The sequence below is a fragment of the Rhinopithecus bieti genome, unplaced genomic scaffold (assembly GCF_001698545.2).
Source record: "Rhinopithecus bieti isolate Rb0 unplaced genomic scaffold, ASM169854v2 scaffold_9899, whole genome shotgun sequence".
Taxonomy (NCBI): domain Eukaryota; kingdom Metazoa; phylum Chordata; class Mammalia; order Primates; family Cercopithecidae; genus Rhinopithecus; species Rhinopithecus bieti.
The window spans coordinates 2,922,618-2,943,055 of NW_016806979.1; the positions used below are offsets into that span (position 1 = coordinate 2,922,618).

The following is a 20,438-nucleotide window of genomic DNA, read 5'->3' on the forward strand; positions in this document are numbered from 1 at the left end:
AAAAAAAAAAAAAAAAAAAAAAAAAATACATCTGTCTATGATAAGTATTCTGTGGCCTGTTTAATGGCAATAAGGTATTCTGTTGGAGGGATGTTCCATAATATATTTCTTGGTTGTGTAGGCTATTTTCATTCTTTAAGATAAATTGGAGGGTGGGCACAGTGGCTCACACCTGTAATCCCAGCACTTTGGGAGGCCGAGGTGGGAGGATCACCTGAGGTCAGGAGTTCAAGACCAGCCTGGCCAACATGGCAAAACTCCGTCTCTATTAAAAATACAAAAATAAGCCAGGTGTGGTGGTGGGTGGTAATGTGTGCCCATAATCCCAACTACCCGGAAGACTGAGCCAGGAGAATTGCTGGAACCCGGGAGGTGGAGGTGCAGTGAGCCAAGATCGCCCCACTGCACTGCAGCCTGGGCAATAGAGCAAGACTCTATCTCAAACACACACACACACACACTCACACACACACACTCACGCACACAAAGATAAATTGGTAGGATTCGGATGTACACTTTCTTGGATTTTCATAGGTGTTCTGCTGAAGTGAGGACCTCTAGGTGATAGCAGTTGTTCTTAGAATAGTGATTGGGAAATGCATGGTGATGTGTCACTTCAAATTCACTGTGAGGGTCTGTGGCAGGCCCCCCAGCGTCTTCATAAGGGCATCAGGTGGGTGGTGAGGAAGTGCTTTGTTCTCAGCACTCACCAGCGGTGCCCGTGGGCATCCTCTCAGCCACATCTCGGGCCTCTGGTTCCAGCAGTTCTTTGGGGGCCTGCACTCTGAGCACCTCACATCCCTCCCCTCCTCCTTCTAGGGCCCTTTATTGGACCCCCTGCTCCTCATTGAGGTTAAAGGTTCGGTGACCACACTCAGTTTCTGTGGTGGCTGAGGAAGCCCTGGGTTGTGGGTGGCTCTTTGTGCTTCTGGCACTTAGGGCAGGGGTCCTCACAGTGAGGGGCACAGGCCGGGAGCATCCTTGTCACCTGGGGACTTGTAGAAATGCAGATTCTCTGGCCGCATACGATTTCTGGAGTCAGAACCTCCAGTTCATTAACTGGCCCTGTGGTGAGGAGGCTGGGCCCCTGCCTGCTCCTGGCTCCCTTCTCCTTTGCCCAGATCTGCCCGGGCCTGGCAGAGGGTGCGTGTGTGCTGGCTCCTGTGTTGATTCCGCCTGTGCCATGTTAAATAACGTGAATAAGTGGGCAGCATTTTTCACTGGGAGATTTTCTGTAACAAGATGTCTGGGTTCTCTTTAAAATGTGGCAGGTCTGGGCACAGTGGATGCCAATCTCACAGGACAGTGGCAGGTGGAAGTGAGTCGGGACTGTGCCGCAGGCATCTGAGATTGTGGGTGACTCAGGCCAGCCTCTCTATTGCTTTTTATTTGGCGTCTAGGACTCTCGGGGTGGGTTTCTTGATCCCTAGAGCACTTCAGATTGAAGAAGCACCAGAGGAAAACCAGATTCCCTCAACCAGATAACACTCCGGGGGGCGGGGAGTAGGGACGGAGAGAGCGCGTGGATGTGGCCTGGTTCTGTAAAAGTGAGATTTCCTGTCAACCATACCTTATCCCCACTCTGCCTCTCACCCAGTGGGAACGCTGGGCGTGCCGCCCTAAGCATCCCTTACCTGTCTTGCTCCCTGTCCCAGGTTTCAAAGAGCAGATCTATGACGTGTACAGGTACCTGCCTCCAGCCACACAGGTAGTTCTCATCAGTGCCACGCTGCCACACGAGATTCTGGAGATGACCAACAAGTTCATGACCGACCCAATCCGCATCTTGGTGAAACGGTAGGAGCCCTTCTAGTCGAGTTTACTAAAACACTGGGCCCCATCTATAAAGGATTTTATGTCATCATTTCAAAAACTTTTTATAGCCAGGGTGTTGCTGTGTTGCTGAAGCTGGTGTCAAAATCTGGGCCTCAGGCTATCCTCCTGCCTGAGTGTAAAGGAATTTAAAGCATGCAAATTCTTTTAAAAATTCCTGTTTTGAAAAACCGAATAGGCTGGGCAACATAGGGAGACCCTATCTCTACAAATAATAAAAGATTAGCCAGGCAGGGTGGCACACGCCTGTAGTCCCAGCTACTCAGGAGGCCGAGGTGGGAGGATCGCTTGAGGCCAGGAGGCTGAGGCTGCAGTGATCGTGCCACTGCACTTCAGCCAGGGCAACAGAGCAAGACCCTGTCTCAAACAAAACAAAACAAAACAAAAAAACCCATCTTTTATCATACTCATTGTGGTTTGAACCAATAATTGTAAATTTAAAAATTAGATGACGGTATTTACTTACCAGTGTTTTGTTTAGAATCATATTCCACGTGGTGCACAGTGTGAAATGTTCAGTAGGATACAGAATGGAGACCTGTGTGACGGAAGTGCTGACAGGATGGAGGATAGGGCTGGGGTGCTGGGTCTACACCAGATACCACGGTGTGACCTTCTCCACCGGGGTCTCCCTGCATCCTGGCTTGGCCCGCCCTCAAGTCCTAGCTGGAAGAATGAGGATGTAACAGGATTTGTCTTTGTCCTTCAGTGATGAATTGACTCTGGAAGGCATCAAGCAATTTTTTGTGGCAGTGGAGAGGGAAGAGTGGAAATTTGACACTCTGTGTGACCTCTACGACACACTGACCATCACTCAGGCAGTCATCTTCTGCAACACCAAAAGAAAGGTAAGAGGCACTGCACGGCCTCCATGTGCTTGAAGGGGAATTGCAGATTGAGTCTCTGAATGACTTAAATCAAGATTTTTCAGTAAAGGGCCAGTTTGTCCATATTTTAAGCTTTCAGGGTATGTGGTCTCTTGCAAAAGCAGCCGTAGACAATATGCAAACGGTCAGACATGGCTGTGACCATTAAAACTTTATTTACAGAACAGCAATGCCAGCCATTCTTAAAGATTCAGATTTTGGCTGGGCACGGTGGCTCAAGCCTGTAATCCCAGCACTTTGGGGGGCCGAGACGGGCGGATCACGAGGTCAGGAGATCAAGACCATCCTGGTGAACATGGTGAAACCCCGTCTCTACTGAAAAAATACAAAAAAACTAGCCGGGCGAGGTGGCGGGCGCCTGTAGTCCCAGCTACTTGGGAGGCTGAAGCAGGAGAATGGCGTAAACCCGGGAGGCAGAGCTTGCAGTGAGCTGAGATCCGGCCACTGCACTCCAGCCGGGGCGACAGAGCGAGACTCCATCTCAAAACAAAACAAAAAACAAACAAACAAAAATTCAGATTTCGTTGAAGGTGGAACCCAGGCCTGAGTAGTTTTAGATCCCCAGGTGATGATAATGTGGAGGCAGACCTGAGAACTGTCGGCCACTTTCCTGAGAAAGGAAAGGAATTGGGCTACATTCTCACAAGATTGGAATTCAAATTTCAAATGAGAATGAGCACACCTGGCCCCCTCCCCCCGTAGAGTCATTATGTGGAGAAAATGAAGTAAGGGTTTTGTGAGTGCACCCCAACATTTTCTGGGAAAAAGTTTGTGCATCCAGTTAGGATGATTCTGAGTTTTAAGAGCAGTTACTTTGTGAATATTATTACTGGTTCTGCAAATGATGGGGGTAAAATCCCGAATGCACATCTCTGGTTTGGTGTACGAGCTTGCAGTAGCATCTGCTGATTGGATTTGTAGGTGGACTGGCTGACAGAAAAAATGAGAGAAGCCAACTTCACTGTGTCCTCAATGCACGGAGACATGCCCCAGAAAGAGCGGGAGTCCATCATGAAGGAGTTCCGGTCGGGCGCCAGGTGGGTCCGCTGTGCTGTGGCTCTGCCGGTCAGGGTTTGCTAGGCTGTGTGCTAAGCACTTCATATGCACTGCCTGAGGCAGGCCCCAGAGCTGGGGAGATGACGAGTTCCTGCTCTGAAAGCTGAGGCCCTGGGTGAGCAGAAAACCTTCCAGTTAATGAGAGGTCCGCTGTGCTCCTGTAATACTTCTGTCGAGGTGATAACTAGCCTTAACTAGCCAGGTTGGCACCTTGGTTACAAGTGTGTGTCTTCTTTTCCAGTAAGTAGGGGTTTTCTGTTCATCGTTTCGATTAGTTTAATTCCACGGTGATCAGGTATCTTCTCACTGCACCCTCTGCCTCCTGGTTTCAAGTGATTCCCGTGCCTCAGCCTCCTGAGTAGCTGGAATGGCCTTTTTTTTTTTTTTTTTTTTTTTTTTTTTTGCATTTTTAGTAGAGACGGGGTTTCACCATGTTGGCCAGGCTGGTCTCGAACTCCTGACCTCAGGTGATCCGTCCGTCTCAGCCTCCGGCAGTGCTGGGATTACAGGTATGAGCTGCCACTCCCAGCCAGAGTTACTGTTCTTAATTTGTTGCTAGGCAAAAGTAAAGTATTTTTCCCAATTATTGGTTTAGGAGCGACTAAAGTTAAAGGTACTATAGTAAAAGATGTCTGTTTTTTTAATCTGATGGAGCACACGATGGAAGTAACTAAACCCACCAACAGCCCCTCACACGATGGAAGTAACTAAACCCACCAACAGCCCCTCTGCACAGGGATTTCTGGTGCTGTCCCTGAGGCTTCATGTTTGCAGACAGACCGGTGCGAGGGGGGATCTCTCATGTTTTGAACTTGTAGCCAGGATTCCTCAAAATTAGCAATGGAAGCAAGTCCAGTCTTACACTTGCATGAGAAATTTAATCGCCTCAAACACACTTTCTGTTTTGCAGCCGAGTGCTTATTTCTACAGACGTCTGGGCCAGGGGGTTGGATGTCCCTCAGGTGTCCCTCATCATCAACTACGATCTCCCCAATAACAGAGAATTGTACATACACAGGTAGGATGCAAGCTCTCATTGACTTCACTTCTGTGACATATTTACTAAATCTTGATTGCTATATATACTAACTAATATTGTTTTATTCCTGAAGAATTGGGAGATCAGGTCGATACGGCCGGAAGGGCGTCGCCATTAACTTTGTAAAGAACGATGACATCCGCATCCTCAGAGATATCGAGCAGTACTATTCCACTCAGATCGATGAGATGCCTATGAATGGTAGGAAATCGTCCAGCTCTACTGGAATTGTAGCGAGAACGTCCCTATTTTTAGTTTGGGCCCTTGAGTTTGTTTTTTTTGAGACAAAGTTTTGCTCTGTCACCCAGGCTGGAGTACAGTGGCGCGATTTTGGCTTACTGCAACCTCTGCCTCCTGGGTTCAAGCAGTTCTCCTGCCTCAGCCTCCTGAGTAGCGGGGGTTGCAGATACGTGCACCGTAGCCAGCTAATTTTTGTGTATTTTTAGTAGAGACGGGGTTTCACCATGTTGGCCAGGCTGGTCTTGAACTGCCTTAAATGATCTGTCCACCTTGGCCTCCCAAAGTGCCGGGATTACAGGCGTGAGCCACTATGCCTGGCCTGTTTTTTGTTTTGAGAAGTCTGTTGTGAGGTTTTAGTTAAATTGACGTTACAAATTTTCATTTTTTTTGTGTTGTTCCTTAATCTGTTTGTTTCTTCACTTGCAGTTGCTGATCTGATCTGAAGCAGGTCGATGGGATGAGTGGAGGCTGTTCACCTGTTCTGTACTCCTGTTTGGAAGTATTTAGGTCCAGCTTCTATTTAATGGGGTTTATATGGACTCTCTTCTCATAAACAGCCTCCTGTCTCCCTCCAAAGAGGATGTGGGGATTCTGCTGTCTTTTATTATTTACATGTAAATAATACATTGTTCTAAGTCTTTTTCATTAAAAATTTAAAACTTTTCCCATAAACTCTATATTTCTAAGATGCCACCAGCTTCTCTAGTAACTTACTGTGTAGTCTTGGGTCATTTCACTCACTTTTCTAATTTTTCTTTTTTTTTTTTTGTTTGAGAAGGAGTCTCCCTCTGTTGCCCAGGCTGGAGTGCAGTGGCCGGATCTCAGCTCACTGCAGGCTCCACCTCCCGGGTTCACGTCATTCTCCTGCCTCAGCCTCCTGAGTAGCTGGGACTACAGGCACCCGCCACCGCGCCCGGCTAATTTTTTTGTATTTTCAGGAGAGACGGGGTTTCACCGTGTTAGCCAGGATGGTCTCGATCTCCTGACCTCATGATGCAGCCGCCTTGGCCTCCCAAAGTGCTGGGATTACAGGCGTGAGCCACCGCGCCCAGCCCATTTCACTCACTTTTCTAATCTTTTTTTTTAATTTGAGAGAATTTCACTGTTGATGAGTTTTGCTCTGCCGCCCAGGCTGGAGTGCAGTGGCACCATCACAACTCATTGCAGCCACAACCTCCTGGGCTCAGGCGATCCTCTCAGCTCAGCCTCCTGAGGAGCTGGGAGCACAGGTGCATGCCAGCACACCTGGCTAATTTTTAACTTTTTTGTAGAGACAAGGTCTCTCACTTTGTGGCCTAGGCTGGTCACTCATGGGTTTAAGTGATTCTTCCGACTTGGCCTTACAGAGTGCTGGGATAACAGGTGTGAGCTGCCATGCCCGGCCTCACTTTTCTAATTTTTTTTTTTTTTTGAGAGCCAGGATCTCCTTGTCTGTCGCCCAGGCAGGAGTATAGTGGCAAGATCATGACTTACAGTGTTGACAAACTAAAACAGATAATTATCTGTTTAAATATTTAAATTATTAAAGTATTATTTAAGTTATCTGTCCAAATATTTCAACTAATTACCTGTAGCTTTATAGGCACACAGCACCACAGCTGCCCAATTTTAATTTTTTGAATGTTTTAAAGATAAGAGTCTCCCTCTGTTGACCAGGCTGGTCTTAAACTCCTGATTTCAAGCAGTCCTCCCGCCTCAGCCTCTCAAAGTGCTGGGATTACACCCCTGAGCCACCGATCAGGCTCTAATATTTGAAATGGAAACGTTAAAACTAATGGGCCCCTCCCTTCCCGAGATTGGTTGGGATGATAATCTTCATTTCAGGGTTAGGGTGAGCTTGGAAATATTTTTAAATTTCATCAGGTAATTCTACTTGAAGGCATCTGAAATTGTATAGTTTATGAATGGAACTTCCTTCCACTGAAACTGTGACTGGACCCTTGCTAGCCAGCTGGTGGCTGGTACGGCTGCATCATCAGGAGCTGGTTAGAAATGCAAGTGCTCGGGCCCTGCCCTGGCCCTGTTGAGTGAGAACCTACTGTTAACAAGGCTCCCAGGTGGCACTGCTGGCCGAGCAGGAGGAGCACGAGACTACAGGCCCAGGCAGCTTTATGAGTTCCTGGCAAGGAGGAACCAGATACGGGTGTGTTCAGGGCATTTGCTCAGCAGCAGTGCAGAGTGACGCCCACCACAGCACTGGCCAGTGCCAGCCTCAATGTCCGTATCTGCCGGCGCCTGAGCTCACTGAGGCTCACCTGGTCTCATCAGGAGCTGCTGCCAGGCTTGTGTTAGGGACGAGGAGTGGCTCAGGTTTCCACACAGTCACTGCAGAGGATGGAAGGCCTCCATTGCCAGTAAGAATGATTGTAGATGAATAAGCACACGGTGTTACAGTGGAGGAGGCAGCATTGGTGGCTTGGGGAGGAGATGGCAGGAGAAGGGGGCGGAGCTTAAGCTACCCCACACACCATCTAGGAAAGGTCATCCTAAAAGGAAAAATACAGAACAAATGTTGATGAAAATGTGAAACTGTGCTGACAAATCAGAAATGGTATGTGATTATCCAAAATGTAAAAACCACCAATTTCCTTTTTTTTTTTTTTTTTTTTTTTTTTTTTTTTTTTTGAGATGGAGTCTCACTCTGTCGCCCAGGCTGGAGTGCAGTGGCGGATCTCAGCTCACTGCAAGCTCGCCTCCGGGTTTACGCCATTCCTCTTCACCTCAGCCTCCGAGTAGCTGGGACTACAGGCGGCCCGCATCTCGCCCGGCTAATTTTTTGTATTTTTTTAGTAGAGACGGAGGTTTCTACCGTGTTAGCCGAGGATAGGATGGTCTCGATCTCCGTGACCTCGTATCCGCCCGTCTCGGCCTCCCAAAGGCTTTGGGATTACAGGCTTGAGCCACCAGGCGCCCGGCCAAAAAAAACCACCAATCCTAAAGGTTGACAAAGTTTCCAGACTTTCTGGAGAGCAGCCTGGCCCTTCGGCAGTCAGTGATGAAAATGCTCTTTCCCTTTGATGGTGTGTGGTTCTGCTGCAGGCAGCTGTCTGGAATGTGGCCTGCTCCAGGAAGTTCCGCATTGCTCCTGCCTGCACCAGGGAAGGATGCCAAGTGCTCACGGAAGGGGGCGTGGTACGGGAAGGGGTGGAACATTTACAGTGATGCTGGGGAGAAGGGTACAAGAGGTAGAGAACTCATGGAGGTTCTTGGGCAGGGTGGTTTGGGGCCAGGAGCCTCCCAGAGTCCAAATGGAGTGAAGTTGAGGCAGAGGGTCTGCTGAGCCTTGCTAGGTAGGTATCACTGGGCCTCTGGTCAGGAGGGAAAACTGGCTCTAGATCCTGAGGGGCGTCCCAAGGTCCCAGCAGCCAAATCCAGATGAAACCACCCCTCCCCCGGATTATGCACTTCATTACAAAAGTGTAATCTCACTGCCAAAAAAAATAGAAATGCATAATTTTAAAAAGTCATCCTTAATCCTCGTACCCAGATATAACTCACAATTTGATGACTGTCCATCCAGTATTTTAATTCATCTTGTATATCATTTATATGAAGACTTTTTTTTTTTTTTTTTTTTTGGAGGCAGAGTCTCGCTCTGTCGCCCGGACTGGAGTGCAGTGGCCAGATCTCAGCTCACTGCAAGCTCCGCCTCCCGGGTTTATGCCATTCTCCTGCCTCAGCCTCCCGAGTAGCTGGGACTACAGGCGTCCGCCACCTCGCCCGGCTAGTTTTTGTATTTTTAGTAGAGACGGGGTTTCACCGTGTTGGATTCCTGACCTCATGTGATCCTCCTGCCTTGGTCTCCCAAAGTGCTGAGATTATAGGCATGAGCCACTGTGCCCAGCCAGAATAATCTTTAGAAGTGATTTTCGTGATCAAGGTACATGTTTCAAATTAACGTTCCAGAAAGATTTTCCACCAATTTACACTCCTAACAGTGTATTTTCTGTATTTTTTTTTTTTTTGGATGGTTGAAATTTATTCAACAATTATATGTAGGGTGCCGTGTCTTAAGCCAGGCAACTTTCCTAAAAGGAATACCACATAAAGAGGGTTCTAACCAAGAGGCAGAGTGCCCTGACCCTTTGTTGTATGTCTGAAGTATAGAAATAGAGTGGTAATGTTGATGCTGTTGGCATGTTTCTTTGTAGTAAGATTGTTTAAAATAACATACACAGACATAAAATGTATGATGAAAATAGCACAGCACAGAAGAAAGGAGTAATGGAAGTGTACTGTCAAGATTCTTACACTATTACTTGAAGGCAGATTGTGATGAATTAAAGATGTAAAACATATATAAAAGTGTTAAGCAATTTTTGGGTATGAACCTTCAAAGCAATACAAAAATGTGAAACAGAAATAAAGAGCCAACGTAGGAGACAAAATAGAGTTCCAAGAATCCTGAAAAGGAAGGAAAAGGGAAGAGAGAACTTAGGAGACAGACAAATACAAAACAAAACAGTAGGTTCAAAATAACCATGTCAATAATTACATTTATTGCATATCGTCTATCTTCCCTCAAACTAAAAGAAAAGCAAGCTAATCCCAAAGGAAGCAGAAGAAAGGAAATAATAAAGATGAGAATAGAAATAAATGAATAGAAAAATAATAGAGAAAATCAATAAAACCAATGATTTGTTCTTTGAAAAGGTCAACAAAATTGACAAATCTTTAGCAAGTCCAAGGAAAAAAATGTTCAAATAACTAAAATCAAGAGTGAAAGAGGTGATGGTACAGATGACCTTACAGAATACAAAGTATCAGTGCCATGAATTGTATGTCAACAGATTAACTTTGATAAAATGGAGAAATTCCTAGGACAAACAGACTGACTAGTAAGTAAAAAGATTAAATCTCCCAGCACTTTGGGAGGCCGAGGCGGGTGGATCACGACGAGGTCAGGAGATCGACACCACGGTGAAACCCCGTCTCTACTAAAAATACAAAAAAACTAGCTGGGCGAGGTGGCGGCGCCTGTAGTCCCAGCTACTCCGGAGGCTGAGGCAGGGGAATGGCGTGAACCCGGGAGGCGGAGCTTGCAGTGAGGCGAGATTGTGCCACTGCACTCCAGCCTGGGCGACAGAGCGAGACTCCGTCTCAAAAAAAAAAAAAAAAGATGAAATCAGTAATCAAACTTTGAACAAAGAAAAGCCAAGGCATGTGAATCCTGCTGAACTTTTGTAGGGTTATCACCATCACAATTTCTTTTTTTTTTTGACACAGAGTCTCACATAGACATAGTTACCAATAGAATAAAGGACAAAGTCCACATGATCATTTACAGATACAGAAAAAGCACTGGACAAAATCCAGCACCTTTTCAAGATAGAAAATGAGAATGAGAGGGGGCTGCTTCAACCTGATAAACAGCATTGATGCAAAACCACAGCATCACCCACTAAGGCTGGGAACAAAACAGCAAGAATGCTCTTGCCACGTCTATTCCAACATTGCACTGGAAGTTACAAGCCAGGACAGTTAAGCAAGAAGAGAAAGAAGGCACCCAGGTCGGAAGGGAAGAATCAAAACTCTCCAGTCACAGAGGACATGAGTTACACCTAGAAAATCTTAAGGAATTTACGCATTTAAAAAATCACCTATCAGAACTTATAAATGAGGTCAGCAAGGTTGCAGGATATTTGTTCAACATAGGGAAGCCAGTGTTTCTGTACACTGGCAATCTGAACAACCTGAAAACGAAATTAAGAAAATAATTCCATTTACAATTGCATCAAAAAGAATGACATACATAGGAATAAAGTTAACAAAAGAAGGGCTATACTTGTCCACTGAAAACTACTAATACCTTGTTGAAAGGCATTGCAAACCTAAATATATACATAGCCAGCTTCATGGATTGGAAGATGGTATTAAGATAACTTTCCCAAACTGACTGATACAGTTAGGCTTTGTGTCTCCACTCAAATCTCATCTTGAATGGTAATCCCCCAGTCCCTACATGTCAAGGGAGAGACCAGGTGGAGGTAACTGAATCATGGGAGCAATTTCCCCCATGCTATTCTTGTGATAGTGAGTTCTCACAAGATCTGATGGTTTTGTAAGGGGCTCTTCCCGCTTCACTTGACACTTCTTGCCGCCTTGTGAAAAAGATTCCTGCTTCCTCTTCGCCTTCCACCATGATTGTAAGTTTCCTGAGGTCTCCCCAGCCACACTGAATTGCGAGTCAATTAAACTTCTTTCCTTTTTAAAGCACCCAGGCTCGGGCAGTTCTTTATAGCAATATGAAAACAGACAATATACTGATCTGCAGTGTTGAGAACGTGGAGAAACTGGAACCCCCACACATTGCTAGTGGGATTGTAAACAGGCACAGCCTTTATGGAAAACAGCTTGGCAGTTCCTCAAAATGTTGAACATAGGAGTTGACCTAGCAATTCTACTCCTAGGTCTATGCTCAAGAGAATTAAAAAAACAAACAAACAAAAAAAAACTGCACACATAAACCTAATGTGTTCGTAGCATTGTTCATAAGAGCCAAAAAGTGGACACAAGCCAGATGTTCATCAGCTGATGAATGCATAAGCAAAACTGGTGAATCCACACAATATGACTTGGCAATAAAAAGGCATGAAGTGCTGACACACTACAACCTGGATGAACCTTGACAATATGCTAGGTGGAAGAAGGCAGACACAAAAGGCCACACGTGGTGTGATTCCATTTATATGAAATGTCCTGAACAGGTAGATCCATAGGGACATCAGCAGGAAACCATTCACAGCAGTTTCCAGGAGCTTGAGTTGGGAGGAGGGGGATAGGTGAAAAAAGGAGTGACTGAAAATGAGTATAGGGTTTCTTTTGAAGGTGATTACAATGTTCTGAAATTAATTAGATAATCGTGATGGTTGTGCAAGTGTACTAAAAACTACTGAATTGCATACTTTAAAATGGTAAATTTTATGGTATGTGGATTACATCTCAGCACAAATATGAGGAATCTCATGCATTCTCCTCTAAAATTACACTCAAAAAGCAAAAAGCCCGAGCAAGGGAAAAAAGCAAATTGCCTACTGCAAAATTAAAAGACAGATATTGTTAGGCTGGATTATAAAGCCGTACACAACGATATACTACTGCTTATGAGAAATATAAAGACAAAAGTGAAAAGATGGATAAAAATACGCCATGGTAATGCACACATCAAAATAAACCTGAAGCAGCTCTATTAATATTAGACAAGGGAGATCTCAGAGCAAAGAAAATTGCAAGGGACAAAGAGAGTCATTTGATAATGATATAGGGGTCGTTCATTAAAAGGATACAACAATACTAAGTACCTATGCACCTAGTAACAGCTTCAAAATACAGGAAATATAGGAAGCAAAAATGGATGAAACTGCAAGGGGAAACAGACAAATCCACAGTGGTAACTGGGGCTTTCAGTAACCCTCTCAGGAATAACGCACAGGTGTCCTCTCCCTTCTGTTCCGTATTACACTGTGGATTCTGGCCAGTGCAATAAGGCCAGAGAAAGAAAAGGCCTCCAGGGTGGAAAGGAAGAAGTCTTTCTTAACAGATTATATGTTTATGTAGAAAATCCTAAGAAGTCTACCACAAAGCTACTGGAACTAATAATTGAGTTTCGGGAAGGTAGCATTCTACAAAGTCAATATAGAAGAGTCAGTTGTATTTCTATATGCTAATAATGAACATTTGGAAAGGGAAATTTGGAAAGCACCACCATCAAATACATGAAATACTTGGGGGTACATTTGACAAAACATGAGCAAGCTCTGTGATTGAAAGCTACAAAACGTTGCTGTGAGAAATTAAAGATGTAAATAAATGAGAGATACACTGAGCAGATTGGAAGAGTTGATATTAAGACATCAGTTCTCCCCAGGTTCATGTATAGAGTCAACACAATTCCTACCAAAATACCAGGAAGCCTCTTTTGGGAGAGTGGGGATAGGGCTAACATTGACAAGCTAGTTCTAAAAGTTATATGAAAATACAAAGGATCTAGCATAGCCAAAACAACTTTGGAAAAGTGCACCAAGCTACTCCTGATACCAAGAAATATTATAAAGCTACAGTAGCAAAGACAGTGTAGTATAGTCATAAATATAGACCTGTTGTAGATCCAGGGGAAACAGTAGAAAGTTCAGAAAGACTACACATTTATGGTCAATGGATTTCCAACAAAGGCACTGCAACAGTTCTATGGGGAAAGCATAATGATTTTTGGGGTGTGTGTGTGTATGTGTGTGTTTGTTTTTATTTTTTGTTTTTTTAAGATAGTCCCGCTCTGTCGCCCACACTGGAGTGCAGTGGCCGTGATTTTAGCTCACAGCAGCCTCGACCTCCTGAGATCAAGGGATCCTCCCACCTTAGCCTCCTTAGTAGCTGGAACCATAGGCATGTGCCACTGCATGCATCTAATTTTTTATTTTTATTTTATTTACTTATTTATTTTGAGACAGAGTCTCGCTCTGTCACCCAGGCTGGAGTGCAGTGGCACCATCACGGCTCACTGCAAGCTCCACCTCCCAGGTTCACGCCAGCTAATTTTTTGTATTTTTAGTAGAGACATGGTTTCACCGTGTTAGCCAGGATGTCTCCTGGCTGTGGTGATCTGCCTGCCTCTGCCTCCCAAAGTGCTGGGATTACAGGCGTGAACCACTGCGCCCAGACTAATTTTTTATTTTTTGTAGAGATGGGGTCTTGCTGTGTTGTCCAGGCTGTTCTCTAACTCCTGCTCAAGAGCTCCTCCTGTCCCGGTCTCCCAGTGTTGGGATTACAGGCATAAGCCACCACACCGGCCCTATAAAGAAGCCTTATGTGGTAGGTGGAATAATTGTCCTCAAAGATTGCCATGTCCTAATCTCTGGACCTTGTGAATATGTCACTTTACATGACAAAAGGGACTTTGTAGATGTAAGTGCAGGATCTTGGATGGGGGATCCTGGATTATCTAGGTGGACACAATCTAATCCCATGAGCCCTTAAAAGTCAAGTCTATTCGGCCGGGCGCAGTGGCTCGAGCCTGTAATCCCAGCACTTTGGGAGGCCGAGACGGGCGGATCACGAGGTCAGGAGATCAAGACCATCCTGGCTAACACGGTGAAACCCCGTCTCTACTAAAATACAAAAAACTAGCCGGGCGAGGTGGCGGGCACCTGTAGTCCCAGCTACTCGGGAGGCTGAGGCAGGAGAATGGCGTAAACCTGGGAGGCGGAGCTTGCAGTGAGCTGAGATCCGGCCACTGCACTCCAGCCTGGGCGACAGAGCGAGACTCCGTCTCAACAACAACAACAACAAAAAAAGTCAAGTCTATTCTTTGGCTATGGTTGGTCAGAGAATGATGTGATGGAAGGACAGGCAGGAGAGGGACTCAAGCCCCCCATTCCTGGGGTTGAGGACGGCATGAGCCAAGATAGGGGGGAAGCCTCTGTAGGCTGAGAAGGACTGACAGCAGGGAAGCAGAGACCTCAGTGCTACAACTGCATGAAACAATTCTGCCAGTAGCTCACGTGGGCAAGGAACAAGACGGATTCTGCCCTGGAGCTTCTGGAAAGGAAGGCAGCCCTGCTGACACCCTGATTTCAGCCAAGAGAGCCCTTGTATCAGATGTCTGACCTATGGGACTGTGATGAAATACATTTGTGTTATTTTAATTCCCTAGAACTGTGGTCATTTGTTATGGCAGCACTAGAAAACTGACGCATGTTGTAACTCTGTAATCAGGAACGACCCCGTTTAACAATGAGCAAAAGATGTGAACAGACGCTTTACCAAAGAAGATTTACGGATGACAGATAAGTGGGTGAAAAGATGTTCAACATCAGTAGTCATCAGGGGAGTGTAAGAGCCACAGTGAGATACAGAGTCACCAGAATGGCTAAAAGGAAATAGACCACGCCCACACTGGCCCGGATATGCAGCCCCTGCCAACTCCCCTGCACAGCCAGGAGGAATGCAGAATGGTGCAGCGATTTGGAAACAGTTTGTCAGCCTCTTAGACAATGAATGGTTTACCTCCCGTATGAACTGACCACATCACCCTTGCTATTTGCCCAAGAGAAGCAAAATAATGTCAAAGGCTTGTCCATGACTGCTCATAGCAGCTCTATTCATAATAGTCAAAAATTGCAGCAAGGGGCTGGGGGTGATGGCCCACATTTGTAATCCCAGCACTTTCAGAGGCAAAGGCAGGAGGATGACTTGAGGCCAGGAATTCCAGACCAGCCTGGGAAACACGGTGAGACACTATCTCTACAAAAATTCTTAAAAATTAGCCACTTGTGTTAGTGCATGCCTGTAGACCCAGCTACTCAGGAGGGTGAGATGGGAGGATCACTTAAACCCATGAGGTTGAGGCTGTGGTGAGTTATGATGGAGGCACTGCACTCCTGCCTGGGTGACAGAGCAAGACCCTGGTTTTTTGTTTGCTTGTTTGTTTTAAGACAGGGTCTTGCTCTGTTGCCCAGGCTGAAGTGCAGCAGCACGATCTCAGCTCACTGCAACCCCCGCCTCCTGGGTTCAAGTGATTCCCCTGCCTCAGCCTCCCAAGTAGCTGGGATTACAGGTGCCCACCATCACGCCCAGCTAATTTTTGTATTTTTAGTAGAGATGGGGTTTCCCCATGCTGGCCAGACTAGCCTTGAACTCCTGACCTCAGGTGATCTGCCTGCCATGGCCTCCCAAAGTGCTGGGATTACAGGCGTGAGCCACCACGCCTAGCCAAGACTCTGTCTTTAAACAAACAAAAAAATGAAAAACAATTCTGATGTCCATAAAGGACAGAGAAAGAAATGGTGGCATTTGCATACAATGGAAAACGATTTAGCAACTAAAAAGGATGGGTTATTGATGGATAAATCTCAAAGAAATTATGTGGAGTAGTGTGACAAACAATTTTCCCTTTATATAAAATTCTATAAAATACAAAGAAATATATTTTGACAAAAAACATACCGGTGGTTGCCGGTGGGTGGCTGGAGACTGAAGTGGGGGGATTCCAAAGAGGGAAACTTTGAGGCTGATGGAGATGGTCACCATCTAAATCGTAGAGCTGGTTCACAGACATTCGTATGTCAAAACGGATCAATTTGCACGTTTTAAATATGTGTGGTGCATTGTCCATGGATTATACTCTCTCATGTGGGCATCGCCGACAGGAGTCCTGTCTATTTCAGTCACCATTTCATCCAAGTCCTGGAACAGAGCCTGACCCAGAGCGGATGCCCAGCACACGTGGGGAGGAACAATGAGTGTCCGGCTCCACGCATGGTTCTGACTGTGCTTCCAGCCCGGAGGCTCTGCTCTTTCCACAAACCCTTTTCCTTGTGAGGCAGCTGGAATCACTCTGTTGCCTGCATTCCCGGTTCCCGACGTCACACCCGGGTTGTTTGTGAGGCCAAGGGAGCAGCTGTAGGTGCCACCACGGAAGTCCGTCTTCTCGGCTAATGCTGAGCTTTTTTTCCTCTTGTCCCTGGCATGTATATAACCAGCCTGTTCACATTCCACCCTCTCACCTGGGCCTTCCCTCCGGCCCTCACCCACCATAATCCTGGTCATGTGGCCTTCTGCAGGCAGGCGTGGGGGTGGGGTGGTATAGGGGCACCATCCCTTGTCCTAGCTCCTCTCCGAGTCTTCACCAGATCAGGAGGAGCAGGCATAAGACCCACAGGGCCCCACAGTGGCCGCCAGAGGCCTTCTCTGCAGGCCATGTCACGGATCATTGATCTCATTGATTTGCAACAAGGAAAGCTGCGCAGTTGTGGAGACACACCTGGGGGCTGCCGCCAGCCAGCACTGATTCCTCCTTGGAGTGGGCTGGGAAGGCAATCATCTTCAGAACGCTAAGGACCTGTGGGCTCCACGCTGGGCCTTTGGCTAATGTCTTACACTTGAAGAGTCTCTGCTGGTTTCTATCATCAGCCCCGGCTTTCTCATCCATTCCCCACCAGGCAAGGAAAGAAAGGAAGTGTTTCTATTAATCGATAACAGTGTAAACGGGGAAGAACGCACCACCCCCTGCAGGACCGGCCACAGAATTTGCCAAGGGCCTCTCACAAAATGGAAGGCTGTGGGGCCCCCTGTTCAAAAGCTATTCACAATTTCAAGATGGTGACCGTGGAGCCCCAAACCCAGCTGCAGCCTGCTGAGCTCCGGGCCTGTGGGCCTGCATGGGTCACACCTATGAAGCTGGCCCAGCCACACGCAGTGACTCATTGCCCGGTACATCAGCCAAGAGCGTTTCATCACCCACAGCAGGCCTTGTTTTAGAGGCTGGACTGGGAGAGATAGCAGGGGGCTGAGCCACAAGACCCCCAGGATGTCTTCTCCCAGGGCAGAGGGTGCCAGCTTGAACGCCCCTAGGCACTAGGATGTCTCCACTACAAGGCTCCCTGGGGTCCACATCCACATTGCTTTATTTTTATTTATTTGAGACCGACTTTCACTCTTGTTGCCCAGGGTGGAGTGCAGTGGCACGATCTCGGCTCACCACAACCTCCGTCTCCCGGGTTCAAATGATTCTCGTCTCAGCCTACTGAGTAGCTGGGATTACAGGCATGCGCCACCACGCCTGGCTAATTTTGTATTTTTAGTAGAGACGGGGTTTCTCCATGTTGGTCAGGCTGGTCTTGAACTCCTAACCTCAGGTGATCCGCCCACCGAGCCCTCCCAAAGTGCTGGGATTACAGGCGTGAGCCACCGCACTGGCCTATTGCTTTAAAATTCACCTAATAGGGTCCCACCGAGGCAGGGCCTGTACCAGGCACTGGTGAGAAAACAGATGAAGCTATCTCGTCTGCTGCCTTGAGGTGCCCCCAGGCCAGCATCTCACGTGATGGGCTGTGCTGTGTGGACCCCCCTATGAGGAGACCCCTGGCCTCTCAGAGGATGGAAACGACTTCTCTCCCCACCCCGACCCTGTCCCTTCCCACACAGGGAGCATGTCCCACTCCACGCCATCATCCTCACTCAGGACTCCTGATAGCCCTGTCCTATGGTCTGAAGGTTTGTGTCCCCCCACAAATTCCTATGTTGAAACCTAATCCTCAATGACATGGTTTTAAGAGGTGGGGCTGACCAGACATAGTGCCTCCCGCCTGTAATCCCGGTACTTTGAGAGGCTGAGGCAAGTGAATCACCTGAGCTCAGGAGTTCAAAACCAGCCTGGCCAACATGGTGAAATCCCATCTCAATTAAAAATGCAAATAAACTAAAATACAAATACAACTAAAGATCCAATTAACCAGGCGTGGTGGCAGATGCTTGTAATCCCAGCTACTCGGGAGGCTGAGGCAGGAGAATCACTTGAACCCGGGAGGCAGAGGTTGCGGTGAGCCAAGATTGCACCACTGCACTCCAGCCTGGGTGACAAGAGTGAAACTCGGTCTCAAAAAACAAAAAACAAAACAAAACAAAACAAAGAGGTGGGGCTATGTTGGGAGGTGATGAGTCAGTCCCGAGGGCCCGCCATCCTCATCAGTGGCATTCAGCGCTCAAGGGAGCTTGTCTTTGCCTTCCACCACGATGATGGAGAGTGCGCTGTTCATGATGCAGAGAGCAGCCCTCACCAGACACAGAACCTGCCTCCATCTTGGACTTCCCAGCCTCCAGCCCTGTGAGAAATCCATTTCTGTGTTTATAAATTACCCAGTCTCGGGTATTTTGTTACAGCAGCCAAGGAAGGGTCAGATGCTACAAGGGGCTGAGGCTACAGTGGCCCTGCCGGGCTGGGTGGTGGCACAGAAGGTGAGGACACTGATGGCCAGTCCAGGCTGGCTGAGGCCACCACTCTCCATCAACCCTGCCCAACCGTCTTGGGTGTCAACTGCAGACCTGGTGGGCCTGGCAGAGTGTTAGGGGAGGATGCCCTCAGCCCCGAGGCCAGGCACGCTGCCGGCCTCAAGATGAATGTCCCTGCTTCTTAGCCCCACATGGGACTAGGATGAGGGGAGGAAGTAACATCTGTTATTGTCACTACTACGTCCACCTTACAGAGGAACTTTAGGGCGCAAGATGACTTAGTGATGTCAATCTGGATGGTAAAAGTGGCACGTGGGGTCAGACCCTGGCCTGTGACGTGGCAGAAGGGCAGTGTCTGCTTCTATAAAAGCTGACCCAGAAGACAACAGCACCGGTCACCCAGGTAGACACACTGCCCCCCAGGAACGTCATGCTGCTCCCCGGGGAAGTCACTGCACTTTCTGCTCCTGGTTTTCAGGAAGGTGTTAAAAGTAATCCATCGCCCTGCAGAGGACTTTTTTTTTTTTTTTTTTTTTTTGAGATGGAGTCTCCGTCGCCCAGGCTGGACTGCAGTGGCGCGATCTCAGCTCACTGCAACCTCTGCCTCCCGGATTCAAGCAATTCTTCTGCCTCAGCCTCCTGAGTAGCTAAGATTACAGGCGCCTGCCACCACGCCCGGCTAATTTTTGTATTTTTAGTAGAGATTGGGTTTTGCCACGTTGGTCAGGCTGGTCTCGGACTCCTGACCTCGTGATCAGGAGGCCTTGGCCTTCCAGAGTGCTGGGATTGCAGGCGTGAGTCTCCATGCCTGGTTTCTTTTTTTTTTTTTTTGAGATGGAGTCTCACTCTGTCGCCCAGGATGGAGTGTAGTTGCGCAATCTTGGCTCACTGCAACCTCTGTCTCCCGGGTTCAAGTGATTCTTGTGCCTCAGTCTTCTGAGTAGCTGGGACTACAGGCACACACCACCATGCCCAGCTAACTTTTTTTTTTTTTTGAGACAGAGTCTCACTTTGTCACCAGGCTAGAGTGCAGTGGCGCGATCTTGGCTCACTGCAACCTCCGCCTCCGAGGTTCAAGCAGTTCTCCTGCCTTAGTCTCCCGAGTCCAAGTAGCTGGGACTACAGGTGTGCACCACCATGCCCAGCTAATTTTTGTATTTTCAGTAGAGACAGGGTTTCACCATGTTGGCCTGGCTGCTCTCGATCTCTTGACCTCAAGTGATCTGCCCACCTTGACCTCCCAAAGTGCTGGGATGACAGGTGTGAGCCACTGCGCCCGGCCTAGGCTGGCCACTTCTTTGGCCCCACTAATTCTAAGTGATAAAATGAAGTGTCTGACTAGCTAAGGGCAGTGATTTCTCCTGGTATTAGTTCAATAAAATGGACTTCTTTCCCTTTCTTTGGGCCCGCCAGGGAGAACCTGGGCCTGAAATCCTCTCTAACTGCATCACTTGGGGACAGATTTCTGGCCTCTGCCTACGGTCTTAGGCCCCACTGTTGGAAGGCCCCTTCCTTCCAGGCTCCTGTTGTCTACACAGCCCTGGGGGCCACATCTCCCACCACATGCCTGACACCAGGCCCCACTGGACATTCCCCAGTCACCTTAGACATGGGGGAGGCAGGAGTGTGAGGATGAATGGGGAGGGGAGGTGAGGAGG

General features: G+C 47.5%; 1 protein-coding gene across 1 annotated transcript in view; it reads left to right on the forward strand.

Annotated features, from left to right (window-relative positions):
• The window catches only part of EIF4A3 (eukaryotic translation initiation factor 4A3), a 15,938-nt gene extending 10,187 nt beyond the window's left edge, over window positions 1-5,751 (forward strand). Inside the window, exons 7-12 of the mRNA XM_017879316.1 lie at window positions 1,656-1,797; window positions 2,543-2,681; window positions 3,642-3,757; window positions 4,687-4,794; window positions 4,889-5,016; window positions 5,482-5,751. Of these exons, the coding sequence (XP_017734805.1) occupies window positions 1,656-1,797; window positions 2,543-2,681; window positions 3,642-3,757; window positions 4,687-4,794; window positions 4,889-5,016; window positions 5,482-5,498 (650 nt within the window). The 3' untranslated portion in view covers window positions 5,499-5,751. The remainder of the gene's footprint in view (window positions 1-1,655; window positions 1,798-2,542; window positions 2,682-3,641; window positions 3,758-4,686; window positions 4,795-4,888; window positions 5,017-5,481) is intronic.
• The last annotated feature ends 14,687 nt before the right edge of the window (window positions 5,752-20,438 follow it).